The sequence below is a fragment of the Anoplopoma fimbria genome, chromosome 10 (genome assembly GCF_027596085.1).
Source record: "Anoplopoma fimbria isolate UVic2021 breed Golden Eagle Sablefish chromosome 10, Afim_UVic_2022, whole genome shotgun sequence".
Classification (NCBI taxonomy): Eukaryota; Metazoa; Chordata; class Actinopteri; order Perciformes; family Anoplopomatidae; genus Anoplopoma; species Anoplopoma fimbria.
The window spans coordinates 4,488,409-4,507,051 of NC_072458.1; the positions used below are offsets into that span (position 1 = coordinate 4,488,409).

Here is an 18,643-nt window from a genome sequence, read left to right on the forward strand (position 1 = left end):
GAGGAGTGATAACAGTGAGTGTGCTGTGTTTGTGTAGGATCTTAAAGTTCCTTGTGGCCAAGAGGAAGTTTAAGGAGACGCTGCGTCCGTATGATGTGAAGGACGTCATAGAGCAGTACTCAGCCGGACACCTGGATATGCTGGGTCGTATCAAGAGCCTGCAGATGCGGTATGTTTCACGCATGTTACCACTACTGCTCTGCTGCTTGAAAATTGCATTGTTGAAAAAATGGCTTATGCAAAATCAGTAAAATACAGTTTAAAAAAGAATTCCACCCTGCAAGTCTAAGTCCTCATCATATTTATGCTAATCTGATTTTTTGTGTGAAAGGGTTGATCAAATAATTGGGCGAGGAGCCGTTCAGTCCGATAAGAAAGCGCGTAGTGAAAAGGGAGAGAAAACGCCGCCAGAACTGGACACACTGGATGAGCTAAGCATGATGGGACGTGTTGTTAAGGTCGAGAAACAGGTAACAGAGGAAGGGTTTAATTTATATAGCATTTGTGGAACTTTATTCTCTTAATGTTCATGTAAATCATTTTAAAAATCTCATTGGATTGCTTTCATTCACCCTGGTAAATCAAAAGAAAAGCTGCTATAAAAAGTACAGGAAGTGAAATGAACTGAGAGCAGTGGGTTTCTTTCATCAGTCTTTCTTTTCTGCAGCTCCCAACAGAATTTAACAGCTAATGGCTAAGACATATGTTATTTTTAAATGCTGACAAATGACATGGTGTTCTAATGTTTGTATACTCATGTATCCTAGAACATAAGATAAGATCAGAGATAAGAGATACTATATTGTTATTCATCTATATACAGTGCATTACAGTACACAGAGGAACACAATTGTATTTCCCTGGTTCCTGGTGTGAAACAATGGAAATAATGGACAAAAGGTGCAAACAAGATACAAGAACAGGTCAAGAACAAAAAACAAGACAAGGAACAAACAAAAATGTAGTCCAGTTATAGAAAAAACACTGGAGTTAATATAAATACAGTTAGTTTTAATAGATGTAAACAAATGTAAAGGGCATTAACAACAGTATAAGAAGTGTTTGGGCCCCCAGGGGACATTTATGGATACGGAGAGAAAACTCCACATGCTTCATCTCATTAGAAAGACTGATGAAATAAAGTACCAAAGAAGCTTGACACGTTTATGTGTGTGTCTGTTCAGGTACAGTCTATAGAGAACAAGTTGGACCTCCTGCTCAGCTTCTACTCCCAGTGCCTAAAGAAAGGCTCGTCCCACTTCACCCTGTCCTCCCTCCTGGACCCCGACCTGACATCTGACTACCACAGCCCCACGGACCACAGAGACCTCTTCCCCTCCGCTAACACTCTCAACACATCTGAGAGCGGCAACTTGGAATGACAGTGAGCCGAGCAGTCTCCGGGCTGTTCGACAAAAACAGACACGAAACCCTTTACAGTACGTCTTCCTGTGGCTGAGTCCTCACTTGGAGCAGCCGGACCTTAAATGTCATCAATCATTTCATATCTTGTCTGGGATGATTATTACCCTTCCATTTCAAATCTGCACCCTCAACTCTTTTGTCCCCAAAGTGAATGTGTTTCCAGAGCTGTTACAAGCAGAGGCCACCAGGTGGCTCCACCTGACAAGGAGCCTCAGCCAAAGCTGCTCACCGCACACACCTCTCAACCCACTAGGTGAGGATGAAGATGAAGAGGGGGCACATGACTTGACTACTGAACCACTTTCACCCACTCAGCTCATGCTATATGTGTAAGCATCCTTTAAAGCGTCAACTGTAGATAATCAGACTTTAGACTTTGAAGTTTTGTAAATCTTTGCAGAAATCTCGTCTTTTTTTTTTTCACTTCATCATTTAGTTTTTTCTTGGCTGCTTAAATCAAATGACTGAGAGTCTGCTCACTCAGTTGTCATAAACAGTGCTGCAAGTGCCATGCCAGTCATTTGTTCAGTACCTTAGGATGGATGTGATGAATGTAAAGGGTCCCTCCTGCAAAGTTCACTCCACAAGACAAACGATTAAGCACTGAAGGAGCCTGGACACAGAAATAATCAGCTCCCTCGGACCTGAACGGCCACACTGGACTGACTGCCTCGCCAAAGCACCAAACCTCCACGCTACACCTTCACACTCAAAACAAGGGAGTTTTAAATGTGTAAATCATGCTTTTATTACCCAAACTTGTCCTGTGAAAACTGAGCTGGAAGAATGCATTGGAGTGACTGATGTGGAGTGTACATTGTTGTTTGTTTCCATCTCCATTCCCTCCCTCAGAAGTTCTGTCTCCATCAAGCCCACTTGCAAAAATATCCCCAAGACGTTATTCCCTGTCTGGCTGGCATTTAAGTAAGGAATGCCCCTACTTATTTAGGATTAGATTGAGCCTTTCACAGGTTTTAAAGGTGACTGTATCTCCTTGAGTATTTAAGTAACCTCCCTTTGTGTTTTTACGCCCCCTTTAAACCTCTCTGTCTTGCAGCCCACCCCCAGAACATGCATGTTACTGTAGATTAAACCTCACAGATCCCCAATTTAGGCATTCATGTCACATTTTTCTGCACTGCTCCTCATCACTCACATCCAGCCTCGGGTCAGGTTTACCATGTCAGCTGGTCCACCTCTCTTACAAGACAGTTCTCCCTCTTACAGTCACCAGATGGCATGTGATCTTGCAGCAGCTGTGGAGATGATGTAGAAACTTTTTGGCCAGTTTTAAACAACCCGTTAGGTTTCCAGATCTATCGCATGAATTCCAGGCCGTTATCCTCATTTATGCACGTGTCTTAGGAAATGGTTCCAGCCTCAATGGACAAAACTGGAGAGTGCACAAATGCACACACACATACACGCATTCACAATAAAAGCGCTTCCTTTACTTAAATACTTTGGCACTTGATAAATATAACACCTTTTTTTTTGTCTTTTTATCTCTGTGTTTTTAAATTGATTACTGTTATTATGTTAAAGCACTCGATTCTGTGTAACCTAAATGGCAGAATGCTGTTTTTTTATTGATTTTGGTTCCTCAAGTGAATGTAGGATTTAATATATGTTATTCAGTTAGATATGATCTTTAAATCAAGTAGCAATTTTGTCAAGTCGAATCATGGATGACACAACGGTAACTACACACAGCTGATCAGGTTCACGCTCACCACTCGCAGAGCTCATGTGTATATTTTTTTAACGTCATCAGATAATTGCTGCCAGCTTCCACTATGAAAACATTCACAATATTGTATTTTGGCCAGTAAGGAAAGTTCTTCCGTCCCTGCAAGTGATTCATTTATTTGTTCCAGTCAAACCAGTTGACTCAGGTGCTCCATTTATCAACTTCAAACAGTGAATGTACTTCATTGGTCGCTCTATTTAGATCTATTTATGCCCTCAGGAATTAAACGGGGCATCATTCTTTGCATTTCACAGAGAAGCTTCATTCTTTGGCCTAAACTATAGCAGACTTATTAGAGGCATTATTAGACTGAACAGCTCTGTCACTTCATTGTCACCTGGAATGTTGAGCTTCATGAAAATGTGAGACCACTGTATTGCATGTTGTTGTTAGTGGTTGGCCCAGTATTAGAAAAAAAAAGAATTAAAGTAAGTCTCCTGTGAAGTCTCGAGTACAGACATGAAAGGAAATGACCTGTGCCTTCTATGTCCTTGTTCTGTATCTGATATGGTGCGACTTTCGGTCTCAAACTTAAATATTAATGCTGCTTTGAAGATGTTTTTCATAGGAGTATCACATAAGAATAGATATGCTGTTATTTTTTTCTTTTTAAAAACATTGATCTTACTAAAGAAACACCATCAATATTGTTCTGCATATGTAATTTTAGGGTATTAGTCTTTTATGACTGCTGCAACTTTTGATATTTCCTGAGACTTTTACCGTGCACTCAGCAAATCATTGTAACTCTTCCCGGACCTCCTCGCATCGACACCCTTACTGTATTCTAACACCAGTCGGATCTGGAGGCATGGACATTCGTATCCACAGGAAACTCTGCAGGCATGCCTCCATTCATAAGCATGTCACATAGAGAAGTGTGGCTTCCACACAACTACCTCTGAGGCCACTAGGGGGCGCTAGTCTAGAAACCCAAGTATGAGAAACAGTAACTTGATTGTCTAACTGACTGAATGCTATGCATGACTCAATCTGCACGTTCTCTTTTTCACTCTGTTCTTCTTCACGACGCCCGACCATACATCGTTCACTGACTTGCTGCCATTTGACATTCCAGCTCGTTGCCCTTTAACTGCTCTTAGGTATTGGAACTGTTGTTAAAATGAAACTCTTCAAAGCAATAAGAAAAAATGCTAAAGCCAACAAAGTCTTCCGATTCCAATCGATATAGCCACTGGTTGATGAAATATGGCGCTTATGTTATTTTCTAATCAAATGCACACGTCTATTTGATCTTTTAAAGAGATACACAAATGTGTATCTGCTGAGGATAAAATTAGCTCACTTGACTAACTTATTAATTTATTTGTTTCAATAAAGTTCTTTGGACTGTACATTGACTTTGGTCTCTTTTTTTCTGAACTATTCTAATGAATCAAAAGGCCATTTTTGTGGCCCACTGTGTTTACCCTGCTATGACCTGTCAAAATGGCTGCTGTGAAAAGGGCCTATGCCGTGAAATGACATTTAAAGTGATAGACTTCTTTTGTAGGGGGTTGAAAATAATGTTCAGAAAATAATGAAGAGAGCATGGAAGAGAGTTAATATGCAAGGGGGTAACACATTCATCAAAATTGTGTTGTAATTAAAAACGTTCTAAATCATAATTCAAAAGTGAAACCACAATCAAGACCTTATCTCATGTTCAACTGTTTTATTGCCATGTTGAGTTTTCTAACATTCAGTTACAGCAGGATGTTAGCTATTCAAATTATAATTAGTATACAATGGGAGAACCAACAAAAGGCTCAACATCATGTAAAGGCAGGCATGTAGTCACTTAAAGGCTGTTTATAAATTGTTTATTGACTTACTTAAATAGAACAAAATAATTCTTCTCTCCTTCTCTTTTGTAACTCAAACTGGGAATTCATTGTGTTCAACTAGTTTCTGGATACAGCTCCAAGTCTGAGCTCACCTGTTTCTACATGCACAGGTCCACAAGGAAACATGGTCCAGTTCTTCTCTGTCACAATGTGAAGTTTCCTACACCGTAACTGTGGTAGAACAAAGTCATGTGTCGTTTGAAGGGGTCGACGATCAAATAGGCAAACGCCTGCTCCTCCTCTCGTCTTTCGGGAAAACATCGCCCAGACTCATCCTACAGAGGATTAATAATACATTATATGTGTGTAAATAATAAAAACACCTCAGGTAAGCCTCTTGTGTGTAAAGGACAGCTGTGAAATGTGCAGTCCAATTTAATCTAATTACATTTTTGCATTTGTATGAATGTGCAGGTGGAACAAACAGGCATTCAACCCTTCACTTACGTAGGCACAGACTTTGAGGACTGTGGAGACAACACTGATCTCCTTAGTCTCTGGATCCTTCTGAACACTGCTTAGTAAAGAGTAGAATTACAATGTTATTATTTGATTGTGACGTATCTAATGACCTGATCAATAATTGTTACAGTGTTTATATTGCTGGACAGATTGGCGGCAAATGCCTGGCAAGATCCGGTCCACCTGATCAGGTCTTTGTAGATCTGCTTTGTGGTGCTGATGTAAGGATCGATGGAGTCTTCGTACTGACAGAGCTCTCCCCCTAAACACAGGTGCTTGAAGAGGCGAAACAGAAACTCTCCTCGCTCCTCTTTCCCAACCACATAGTGGTGCACAGAGTCCTCCTCCTGCAACATCTAGAAGAACAGAGGAAGACTTGGACTGACTTCATGTCAAATAACGTAGAGACAGACAGACGAGTGGATGAGAAAAGAGAGAGGGACCTGTCTGAGTTCATCATAGTCGGGGTAGACATCATGAAAGCATTTAACTAGATGTCCAGAGGGCCTCACGATCCCACAAGAGTAGATCGGGTCAAACAGCTCCATGGAGACTTTAGTGCACTGCACCGGCTCCACGTCAACAGACACCACTGGCTTGTCTACACAACAAATATACACACACAAGTTAAAAAACAATCCACAGAGATTTGACGGCACATATTGTCCAGCAGATGAGATCAACTTCCTACTATCAGTAATGAAAGGCTTTCTGGAGGTCACGACATACCAAGAGGCACCCATGCTCCGGCCTCCATCTTTTTCAGACTGGATAGCACATTGGGATCTCTGAAGAAACACTGAATAATACGGAGTGACATCAAAAGCATTCAACAATGATTGCACACATGAAGACACTTTATTGGGACAGACAACCAGTCATTTTCCCAGCATCAAATACCTCATGTAAAAAAAAACAAAAAACCTGGTTAAACACATCAATCACAATAGGACTGAGCAGATCAGCAGCCCTTTCAGTTTCCTTATGTCAGTCAGTGATTATACTGTAATCTCAAACTGAGTGGTCACCACATGAAGGGTCTTACCAGTGCAAACGTTTCACTGTTGTAAGGGTGAAAGTACTGGTCAAAGCTGTAGGACTGAGCTGAAATCCTCCCCAGCATGGACCTGAAAGCACCACACACACACACACACACACACACACACACACACACACACACACACACACACACACACACACACACACACACACACACACACACACACACACACACACACACACACACACACACACCATCACATCATCACACAGCCAGGAGCTACAGATGACGTAACGTAAATTAGATAATCTTCATACGTCACCATTTCATCAACAGGTTTAAAATGTCTCTGTCCTGTAGGAAGGACAGCTTCTTGGATCGAAGGAGATTAAAAGAAAAGTTTTGCTCAAAAGCCCACTTTTCTCCTGCCATGTTTTACCTCTTTTCTCTCAGCTGTCGTTAGACTAACTAACTACATAAAACAGTGAAGGCTCACTCGTGTTCGCAAATAAGTGGAGAGTTGTAGTCGTTAAGCAGCCAATCAGCAGCAGGTGTGATCGCCAACAGCCAATCAGCGTCTTGTCCGGGCGGTTTGTGCCGGTTACACGGAATGTTGGCGGAGTGGTTGCCCTTCGCTTTTCACCCCATCTCAGAATATTCGTGTACTTGTTGCCTAGACAACGGTCAAAAAGCTAAAGTAGCGTTAACACCGTCGTTTCATTTCACCTCCATTTAATTTTTGGGTTATTTATATGGTCTTTTGTTCTCATTTAGCTCCATCTCCCGGGTTGAATAAACGTCCACCTGCAGGACAGACCACACATGTCTCCACAGCCACTAGAGGGCATCCTTGTCCTGCTCTAGAAACACACTGCTTCAAAAGCTGCAGTGTTTCTGATTTTCTCACTCTTTCCTCTTCTCTTATAGCAGGGATTGTTTCATAATGTCAGTTAGATGTCCTGTCAATGTGGCTATGAGACAATAAGCTTCTCAGCTATAAGGGAATCATGTTTAATTCATAAAAATGCCTTGTGCTTAACATTGAAAACATCTGTTGACAAAACATTCTCAACTCAAGGTCAACTGGCCTCCTTGTTCTGGATGATGACCATGTGACACAGTCGAAAGCAACACCATGGATGACATGTTTGAACAGTTCACAAGATCAAGCGTTTGCAAGTGAACCTTGATTTGGGATTATTTTGTAAAAATAGAATGTTAGTGCTTTATTTATCAATGTGCTAATTCATCTTATTATTAAGCCTTTTTCTTTATCTTTATCCACTCTGTCAGCCTTGCCTCTCATGTTTCTTACAACAGTCAGTATTGGCTTATGTGTACTTTTTTGTATTAGCTGCCTAAAGTGAAGCACAGATTTATCTCCAGGTGTTTTTACCAACCTATGGCTTGACATTTGCCTTGGATAACCACATGTATCCTTGTAAATGTTGTTTAATCTCACAAGAACACCTGCGCTTCATGAGCAAAAAGGGCAGTCGTAGTTTTATTGCTTTTTTTCCCATCACATCCAAAGGGCACTGCGTCTTCTGCAGCCTCTCACCAGTTAAGGATGACAGGCTGCAACATACATGTGTTTACCCCCCCCACAGCCTCCAACTACTCCTTGTAACTCCCAACAGATCCCTACACATATTTTTATTCATCCTGGCTCAAATACTCATTTCATTCCAAACATTCCAGGATGATGGAGGATGTTGGATCATTTTGATCCACATTCCAGTATAGGACGCCAAGACCCTGATACTCCCTATGAGGAGAGCCAAGAATATCCGGTGTGGGCCCCCTGAAGTCATAATAATGTAGCAATGTTGTGTTGTCCCTTAAATGTCATTGCCTTTGGTCTTGAATGGTTAATGTTGCAGGTTGTAGATGTTAAAATGTAGTACTGTCCCTTTTCTGCCTGACTAGACTCATGAAATGTATAATGATGATAGACAATTGTATGAAACCCATTAGCCATATCAGACAATCTTCAAAATACTGATGATAATTGGAGAAATAAGCTGAATTGTTTTTAAATGCTATACTCTCATAACAAAAAAGGACGGCCTAGGATAATGTAGTCTGTCTAGACGGGGACAGGCCTAATGCAGAGGATGTATGATTGGCCAAAGATGGGTCCAAATCCAGCTGTTACAGCCCCAAGAGGGGGTTGAAGGGGAGAGAAAATTGTGCGAAATTGATGTTTTGATACCGTACAATCAGGCTATAACCCGACATAATTGAGTCAAGTCATTAAAGCAAAAGTGTTATTCTTCATTGTCTGCAGATGGCTATGTGGTAATTGCACTTGATTCATGCTCATTAGATCTTCGAGGATCAAAACTGATGGCAGGCAGGAAGGCGAGGTAGGTGAGAAGACGTAACAGCTGAGGAATGTTTGCTGTCTGTTATGGTAAGTTTCCATGACAGTTATACAGATTGAATAGCAGATATTGAACTTTTGTTCAACTTTTTGTGCTATGTAAAACTTTGTTGAATGATGGCAATTGTATGCTAGGAGAATCTCTGCCTCAAGTCAGAATAGCCTTTACTAGGGTCTGTCCAAATAATCTCCATGGCACGTGTTGAGGAATAAGGTTATGCAGGACACTGAGGTTATGTTATCAAGTAATTTAGGGATTTTAGGGACCTTTTGGGTGTGATTACAAGCTCTTTTCAGTATTTTTAGACTCAGTATATTTTAACTTATAGCTACCCTTTGCACCACAAGAAAAGAAACAAATAATTGAGTCAGAATTGTCACTAGTAGTTTTGTATTTCTGGGTTTAAAACTAAACATGTTTACACCTTCTTCTTGGAGTCTGGTTAAAGTTTTTCTGAGTGGGTTCGGGTTGTGTTAGGAGGAAATTATGACCTCAGTATTTCTAAGATCCTGCCTACGGCACCAGGATGGGGTTTTCTAGTTTTATAAAACTTTGAATCAATTATTGGATTTGCAATTAATTATCATTAAAACTCAATTATTAATTGTTAAATTTTTTTACATGCTGAGAGGCACACGGTTGTCAAGCTGTTTGCATTATCAAACTGTGTGGTCATAATATAATAAACTCATACAAAACAAACTGGCAATTGTGTCACACATTGAGGGGATAATAGAGGAATAAACACAAAGAAAAAGGACATTAACACATGAGCAAATCTGCTTATGCTGTTAAATGTTTACTCCAAATTCCCTCCCAAGGGCTTTTTATCGTCAGCAAAATTGCTTGTGTAGTCACTTGACTGAAACCTCTTATCCTATCTCTCCAACACTGCACTCAGAACAGCACAAGAAATTATGTTGACAAATGACATTGTCCATGTTCACCTGTTCCTCTGCAGGATGAAAGTGTTTTGGGTTTTGTTTTAAGAATGAGATAATGGAAAAAAGAAAGAAAAAGATAGAAAAGAGAAAGTGAAGATGCTGTGAGTGATAACAGTATTTGTATGAACAGCTCTCAGGTTGAGAGGGCCTGTTGCAGCAGAGCTCTCAGCCACATCGGTGTGACTCCTGGTTGGTTAGTGCTGATTAATCATGTTTCCAGGCCTGATGACATTATCTGACATGGACTGTCAGTGCATGTGCTTCTTATTTCCAAATGTCACCAGTTCACAACATCCCCATCCAGAAAAGTCTTCAGGAGGACCATATCAAGCCATGTCATCATCTCCCCTATTATCATCCAGTTCATGGGGTCAACCTGTAGTGGTTGTTATCTGCTCTTCTCATGTCAAAAAGGAAACTCATAAAATTAAGTTTCAGCCACATTTGCCACACAAGTAATTCTTAACTTAACAATTGTCTCCCTCTGTTCTGTTATCCCCTTTATAGATAAAATACGTATCAACTAATGCAAAACGAAAATAACACTTTACAGAAAGAAAACTGTGAAAATTTGACTTAAACACAGGGTTGATGCGACAAAATTACATTCACTCTCGTTACTGTAACAAAATCGTATTTTCATAAAAATATATTTTTTTATTTGTGCTTAGGCCTTCCGAATGCGCAGAACAATCTGGTCTACACTTGCCGAAAAGGGTTTATAGCTGGCGCACCTCAAGAGAAAGCCCTGAAGGCAAACGTGTCCCATGTGCGACTTCATTAAGTAGCCCTGCTTTCACTATGGAAGGGTTACAAGTCAATTGTGTTGATTGCAGTCAGTCATCAGCAGGTGTCTGGCTATTTGCTAAATGCTAAAATGCTCACGTTGGATTTTCTCACTGAGGAACTTAAACCTCAATTTAGGTGTGTGTACTTACTTTGGTTTCTCTTCATAACGCACAAGTCTTTCGCCTTTTACTAAAGACTTCCGTGGAGAGGAACACCAATGAGTTGAACCTATTTTTGGCAGCCCACTACAGGCTTTGCCATTCGGCTGAGTTATCGCGCCCCAGTGGCCTAATGGATAAGGCACTGGCCTCCTAAGCCAGGGATTGTGGGTTCGAGTCCCATCTGGGGTGGTTGCTTTTCTGGGCGGCTGTGGCACATGAGGTAGAGCGCTTGTCCCGTAACCACAAGGTTGGTGGTTCACACCCCTCTACCGGCAACATGCCGAGGTGTCCTTGAGCAAGACACCTAACCCCAAGTTGCTCCCCGGGCGCTTCATTGCAGCCCACTGCTCCTCCGGGATGGGTTAAATGCAGAGAAATAATTTCCCCATTGTGGGACTAATAAAGGCTTAATAATAATAATATAAAAAGGACTTAATGCTGTTTTTGACAACAGTCATCGATGTGACTGCAGAGCGTCAACAGAGGACTGATTCTACATTCACAATGAAGTTGAACCTAGAGCAGATTGAGACAACCACGTTGCCGAGAAACGGAGCGTTGTGTGTGTGTTTGTGTGTGTGTGTGTGTGTGTGTGTGTGTGTGTGTGCACTCTATGTGGTGTGTGATAACTGTGCAGTTTTAATATGTGTGTTTTTGGCTGCAACTGCTGTGGAGGTTTAATGCTTCTCTGTATTATTGCTTTGGTGACGTTTACCTGCTGCGACAGAGCGTACTTACATGTGTATGTGTGTGTTTGTGTGTTTTGTGTGTGTGAGAGTCATCATGTCAAATGTGGCCCTGGAGACACCAACTGTAGCGGGATCAACCCCAGAAGCAATTTTGAGTACTTTGCCAGGTGTTTATCTGTTTGTCTGTTGGTGGACATATATTCTTTGACAGTGACAGCATCACAACTTTAAAGGTGTATTGAGATCCACATGAAGGCTGAGCCACGCCCCTTTCGGCTGTAGTGGGGTTAGGGTTCAGGTGATGGGTTAGTGTGAGATGGCTGCCGTGTGATAAGGAACAGGCCTCAGCCGGACTCTTCTCCCCTTTACCTGGTGACATGATTTGGCGATGTGCCTGGTGTGCTCCCATTAGAAAATGGTCTATTTTACAGTGAATTCTATAAAAAGCATTAGGCTATGTAGGCCTTGCTTATTGCTTGTTGCATCCGCAGTGTCCATAGACTTTTAATTTGTTACTGGTTATTTTTGCTCATCCGTTTGGGTTTTGTTTAATTCTTCAGTTAGTTCTACTGAGGCAATACAAAGAAAAGCGGTTGTATATTTTTAATTTAATTTAGTTTTATGCACAGGCTGCATGGGCTGTCTATATAAAAGGAACATACTATTGGTTTAAACATCAGCCCGTGTTGCTGATGTTGGTCCACTATTGACATTTAATGCATTTATTTTGTAAGCTAAAGGTGTTCTTTAATTTTCCCTTTTAAAATAGTAAAGGGGAAAAAGCCCGGCACCCCCACTGACCATCCCCCCGACAATTTCTTACAGTTACACACCCCTGCACATCTTTTCTTTATTAATATACACTTGACACTTTATTAATAAGCTTGTTTTATTTGTTTACCATATTTTATTGTACATTTTCATATTTCTATTTTTTAATTACGTATGTCTTATATTATCGCACTGTGTATACTGTTACGCACCAATCAATCACCGAGCCAACTTTAAAGAAACAGTACTTGTGACTTGAGTACAACATTCTTGTACTTTTTCCATCCCTGCTTAAAAGTAGACTGGACAACAATATACACTATAAAACTGTTAATAAGAGAGAAGAACCAAGGGTGTGCCAGTAGTGCCCAGACTAGGAGAGCAGTGGAAAAGTCCTGCTGGAGTATTTAGATAATGAATGTATCTGCATCTGAAACTTCTTTTCTCATGATGTCATGGTGAGAGTGAACTTTGCAACTGAGCTCCATCTATTCTCTTCAGGGTCATTCAGTGCAGGCTGTGGGTCCCAAAGGAAGCTTGGTTATTCTGTCACTGCGCGCTCTGCCCATGTGTTTGTATGGCATATTGTGATGCTTTAGAGTGTGTGCTGTCAGTTATTTCAACTTGAGGCATTTTTTGTGTGTTTGTAATTCACTTTGGGATGATAACCCTTAGAATCAAAATATTATGATTTATATTTTATATTTTTAATTGTTGTGTATCCGTCATTGTTTTATTGTTTTATTTAACTTTATTGTTTATTTTATAGCGACAATGTGCGATATAAATACATATTGCAGTAGATATAGCTAAAAGCTAATCTTTACCTTTACTCCTTGTTTGGAGGCCACTAGGGATGCACAGGTTGATTTGCTGAAGCACTTATACTCTTAACAATAGTGCTTAATAATAAAGTTATTCAATTATTTAGGGATTACAATTCATTTGATGAAAATCCACTTTCCAAATAATTTGAGCATTAATACAACCGCTCGCCTCCTTTGGCTTGTGACCTTTAGAAATATAGCAACCTCCATACTTCATGTGCACATGAGTCGAGAGGAATTAAAGGGACAGTGTGTAAGTTTTAGCGTCATCGACGTGGTGAGGATGCAGATAGCAACAACATGACCATCCGTTCATCTCTTTCCAAGCATGTTGCAGAACTACGTTGGCCTTCAGGTAGAGAAAGGTATCTTTAGCATTTTATTACGGCAAGGACTTTTATCAATACTCGGTTATTTTTAATGACTAAATGTTTGCTTTAAAAAAATATGTGTGTATATATATGTATGTATATGTTTTCAAAAACAAATTCAGAACAGGATTAAAAGTAAATTTGAATTTATATATAACTAAATATTGTTTCTAGAGCAGCGACAGTAATGTTTTACAACAGCAAAGTCACTATATAGTCATTAATATCTCACTGGAAACAAATCTAACAAGTCAATAAAATGAATAACATTCCTGAGTGAGGTTTATAAATTATAATAATCAATAGTGAAGAACACAGACATTAGATATTATCATTCCTCCTTTCCTCCTGTCTGCTTTGTCTCAGCGAGCAGAGATGTTTACAAGAACAGACAAAGAAGAACAGACTAAAGACAGACATCTTCTGTTTAAGCTTGTTTGTAATAATAAAAAAAAGCTTTTTGCTGATCGTGCATGCTTGCTTGTGTAAACATGGCTATGGTGAACAAAAAGGCAGAATGAGAAAGGTTTGACTTTCTTTTACATGTCCATGCTTGTTGACCAGATTTATTGATAACTTGTTGGCTTTTTTGACTCAAGAACATTTCAATGCAGTATCAATAATGATCGTAGTTGCCATCAACTTGAGTATTCTTCCCTTTGCCTTCAACCTCACTTCACTACTGCCGCCTCTTTGCCCTCTTACGCATTGTGTGTATGTGCCTGTGTCTATGTGTTTGTGTAGTTGGAGGAGCTCAGCCCGACAGAGAAAGCAGTTGAAATGCTCGCTGCAATGATACTAAAATACAACAAAACATTAAAAAGTATCAATAACAAGCACCAGTAACGCCAGAGCTAATCAATACTTCGGTCTTTCATAATCCCGTGCCGTTTAATACCGAGTGTCGGTAGGCATCCCTACCTTTTTTAGGTTAAAAAAAGTGTTTTTACAGTCCTTACCCTGTAGTTATCTAGTGACCCCTCCGATTTATTTTAGGACCTTGTAGAGGGTACCAAACCCAATGTTGAGAACCACTGCTATGGTTTGTGCATGAACATATGCATGCAGCTGACACGGGAAATGGGAACATCAGAAATCAGCGCTACCTTGTTATGTCTTCCTCTGAGTACACTCTCTATTTTGGCTGTGAGATATTCTGGAATCCTAGACGAGTCGTGCAGGGACACGCCGAAGAGGAGGACTTTGAAAGAGACGGAGTAGACAAGTGTGATGGAGATGAAAGTGGAATGGGAAGGGGCCACAGGTAGAAAAAGGTAGATAAGACCTTCACTGATGTGTCTGTGTTTGATAGCATCTGTGAGACTGTCTGGTCTGTGTCTCCTCACCATACTGTGCCTCTAGAACCCAATGCTGCTGCCAGCAACTTTACCTTAAATGTATTGATGGATAACAGGTGCTGTCATCAGATAGTGGTGGTCTCTAAGGGGTCAGTGTGGAGGGTCTTACAGGATTAGTGTTGTGGTTTTACAGACAAAGAGGTTTCAGCTCTTTAAGGGTCAAAGATCAGGACCATGACTTGTAGTGGCAGATGCATGGGTCTGGACTAAAAGCTGTTTATTTTTCATAAACATGGTTTCTCAAGGATGTGCTACGACAAATACTGCAAAAACAAAAACAAGAAATATATTTTTCTCTTACCATTGCTTTCTGTCAATCTACATGGTTTTGTCGTCATCTACAGAGGTTCAATAATATTAATTTGCTGTCACCTGAATATCTCAGAGTTCAATACCATTTGTGTTTTGTTAAGAAGCAAAAGAAAAATCACATTCAACAACAACCTATCTTTAATAGACTATTTATTTTTTGCTGGAAAATTCACATGGTCAAATTAAAATTAGCTCTGAAAACACTGTATTTTCTTCCACTGTCCAGTCATAACAAGATTATATGTTTTTGTTCATGAGCACCTTGGTTTCTGCTCTATTGAGATATGCTGTTGGTATTTGTTCTTTTGGAAAAAAACAAAACAAAAACTGTGTGTTACAATAAGTAACAAAAAATGGTTATATGGGACTGCACCTTTTTTTCCAATAAAAGAACAAATAACTGAGGGAATGATTTTATTTGCACTAGTTGATGTTGTTATCTTGAGTCCAAACACCCACTAAGCATGAGTAAGGTGAAGTTGAATTCATGATAAAGTGCTCTAGTTTTGTTAACATGAGACTGTTAATGCTTTCCATTTAAAAACATGTGACTCAACTGCATTTTACATTAAGTGCATTTCACATTAACGACCCTTTCCATTTATATCTCTTGGGCTCCGAGTGGATGACTCTCACTCTCTTGACAACCCAAACACTTCTCAACACTTCTGTTTAGCCCATTTCTGCTCTGGTCTCCGCGGTAACGGTTGGTGTACGGCTGCCTGACATGGAACATGATGCTGGTTTTTCCGTAGGCGTCCAGGAATGTAATCTCAAGTCAAGCCAGCCTGTTGTCGCCTCTGAGGGAAACAATCTTGCTGCTGTGACACTGACTGGTAAACAACAAGCGCTGTGCTCGTACAGTCCTTGTCTGCTGCCTCCTCCCCTGGACCCCACACATGGACCCATGGTCATGCATGTGTTTGTATGCTTATTTAATGCACTCAAACACTTCCTGTAGCCATTAAGTCCCATTGTGACTGAGCACACACCACTGAGCCCAGAAAGTACATTTTAAACAACTTGCTGGACTAACAGAGGAGTGGGAGAAATAAGAGATGAAATTACAAGAGAATGTGTTATATTGGTCTAAAATAACACTGGGCAAGCAGTTTAAAAAAAATCTTTATTTTACCAGCATAAACATTCAAATTGTTTCAAAACCATATGATGTTTATTTAGTGCCAAATCTCTGTGGAGATCAGTAGATCTATTGTGTATCAGTTGTGCAAGTTAGACAGGATAAACAGATGATAAACACAGAAGAGGTGTGGAGCGCTGCTGATGCTTACGCCTCCTGAGCCTCACCGCTGGACATCTGATCCCCAATCTGCTCCAAATAAAACAAAACTCTTCCTCCAGGCCAAACCTGCCTCCACACTGTAAGAGATACTCTCAAAGAAATCCAGCTGTATACGAGTCACACTGCAATGAGTCATACTGCCTAGGCTATCTATTAATGGGGCAGTATTTTCTGAAATAAAGGATTAAGTGACTCAGCACTTTTAAGACACTAGCATGAGATGCAAAAATACATTTGTCAGCATGAATGGTATTGTTTGAATAGGATTTTCTGTTTTTTTTTTTTTTTTTTACTTCATGGTATGATGGAGGAAACGCAGATCATGATATAGAGATATATGATTCCATCACGATATGATCCAATTAAAAGATGATAAATTAGCATTTTGAATTATCTCCCAGCCCTAATTAACAGTTAGCAAGCTTGTTTGCTTGGCAATAACAATACATTCAGACAGTTTATGAAAAATTGCTATGCAAATTCCTCCTCTTTGGAACGGATCCGATAGACATTGGTAAAAAGCTACATTACCTTTCTCAATGTTGATCTTTAAACCTCGATGGTCAACAATGTCAATACTGTTTGCTTTTGATCAACAACGCAAATTTGCGAGTCACTGTTCGCCAAGGTTGAATATGACCCGGGAAATTAAAGATTTCTTTACTGCCCCCGAGTGTGATGCTATTGAATTTATTTCGCCACAATATGTTTCAGTTTTAATCGCTAGACTGTGCCTTTAAAGTGGTCCATAGAACAGGCCTGTTGGATGTATTATGCTCAATAAGGAGATGAGTACCTTCAGTGAATGGATGGATGGATGGATGAGTGAGAGAGTGCAGGGCTGACAGGTATTGATCGAGGGTGTTAAGACCACCACAGCTGGGTCAGTCCCTGTGGAGAAGGAGGGATAGATGGATGGATAGAGGGGGGGTGAAGATGCACCACCTGATGCCTCCTCTTGTCTTTTTGTTTAAAGCGAAGGGATGACATCATAGGCCAGGGAGAGGGTGTGTATTGGAGGGAGGATCCATGAGGTGCCTTTCCTCTCCTCATAGAGGATACACACATCTCAAATCTGGCTAGATCCTCATACAAGTGTTTCCATCTCTGTCCAATGTTACATTTCCTCCCTTTGGACGTCAAAGAATCTCCCCGCCAAATGAGTCTTAAAATTGATTCTTATTGATTTTACATAAGAACTGGTACAGCCAATCAGTAGTATTTTAGCGCTTCCATGGAAACACCTCATACACCAGAGATGTGTTTGCACAGCTGAAAAGTACAGAAGAATCAAAGAAACAAGCCTCTGCATGCCACGTACAGTAACTTGTGGCAAGAAATTGTTGGAGGTCTGCACTTAATCAAACAAAGAGGCCCTCAAGGCACTGACTTTGCTTCATAACGTGTAATCTTTGGCACTATAGCGATTTTATAGTGATTGTTATCTGATTGATGAAGAAGAGAGTGCTTGAAGAGCATTATTTACTTTATGTGTGAGTGTTTCCCTATAAGGGATTTAAGTGTTTTAAGGAAAGCATAGGCATGGTGTTGGGTTTAATGCTAACACTTTCATTTTACAGCAGAATGATACAATTATTTTTAATTAATGTTTAATTGTTATTCCTCATCAATTAATGATAAATACGTTATATGCGGTCTTGGAATGATACCTAAACTGGGATGCTAAGTGACACAATGCTAAACATCGGTCTAAATAGTGATGTTAGTTAGCATATAAGAAACTTCTATTCTTTAGTCCTGAACATAACTCTGACCGGTATATACTTTATTTTCACTGAAACTTCATCTGCTGAGCTTGGTTATTCATTAATCATCAAACTAAACTTACTTTTGCTGACTTGAATGAAGGTGAGATATTTTCAGCAATTCAGTTTTCCCAATAACTTAATGACTCAGAATCTGTCACTTCTCAGTCAGCAATAATCAATCTGCAAGTCAGTGGTTTCACAATCAATAGGAATCATTTGAGACATGTGAGGGGGCAGAGGTGACGCAAGCTAAGCAATCCATTTCTTCATCACATGATGGTGAATGCGTTTGACATTGATGGAGACTGTGGAAAAGGGCTTTCTCTGTTTGAATGTCAAATTATGTCATAAAGATAATATTTACCATTTTAAAGAAAACGTTTTTTTCAACAGTGTCTAGTATAAATTATTATTAGTGATTTGTAACAGCTGATATATTTTAGTAATGCTGCTAGGATTACACTTATTAACATATAAA

The 18,643-nt window shown here is 40.0% G+C and overlaps 2 protein-coding genes and 2 non-coding genes across 4 annotated transcripts in view; 3 read left to right on the forward strand and 1 right to left on the reverse strand.

Annotated features, from left to right (window-relative positions):
* LOC129096746 (potassium voltage-gated channel subfamily KQT member 4) overlaps window positions 1–1,382 on the forward strand; it is a 40,778-nt gene extending 39,396 nt beyond the window's left edge. Inside the window, exons 13-15 of the mRNA XM_054605368.1 lie at window positions 38–169; window positions 332–470; window positions 1,185–1,382. Coding sequence (XP_054461343.1) covers window positions 38–169; window positions 332–470; window positions 1,185–1,382 — 469 coding nt within the window. The remainder of the gene's footprint in view (window positions 1–37; window positions 170–331; window positions 471–1,184) is intronic.
* Window positions 1,383–4,967: 3,585 nt separating this feature from the next.
* On the reverse strand, window positions 4,968–6,935 carry cfap300 (cilia and flagella associated protein 300). Its single transcript, XM_054605387.1, has 7 exons — window positions 6,807–6,935; window positions 6,530–6,611; window positions 6,214–6,283; window positions 5,928–6,085; window positions 5,668–5,840; window positions 5,470–5,536; window positions 4,968–5,297 (listed from the first exon to the last, which is right to left on the reverse strand). Exons 1-7 carry the CDS (start codon window positions 6,914–6,916, stop codon window positions 5,166–5,168), a joined length of 792 nt encoding a protein of 263 aa, XP_054461362.1. The 5' UTR covers window positions 6,917–6,935; the 3' UTR covers window positions 4,968–5,165.
* A 3,814-nt stretch (window positions 6,936–10,749) lies between these two features.
* LOC129097818 (U5 spliceosomal RNA) lies at window positions 10,750–10,858 on the forward strand. Its single transcript, XR_008531547.1, has one exon. It is a non-coding gene; the product is annotated as a U5 spliceosomal RNA (small nuclear RNA).
* Window positions 10,859–10,881: 23 nt separating this feature from the next.
* Window positions 10,882–10,954, forward strand: trnar-ccu (transfer RNA arginine (anticodon CCU)). The gene has a single exon. It is a non-coding gene; the product is annotated as a tRNA-Arg (tRNA).
* Window positions 10,955–18,643: the final 7,689 nt, after the last annotated feature.

Excerpts from the sequence above, each read along its gene's own strand:
- cfap300 (XM_054605387.1), bottom strand. The coding sequence starts at position 6,916 with ATGGCAGGAGAAAAGTGGGCTTTTGAGCAAAACTTTTCTTTTAATCTC. Across the intron at positions 5,841-5,927 it reads ACTATGATGAACTCAGACAG|ATGTTGCAGGAGGAGGACTC; the intron begins GTCCCTCTCTCT and ends CTGTTCTTCTAG. Across the intron at positions 5,537-5,667 it reads ATCTACAAAGACCTGATCAG|TGTTCAGAAGGATCCAGAGA; the intron begins GTGGACCGGATC and ends TTTACTAAGCAG.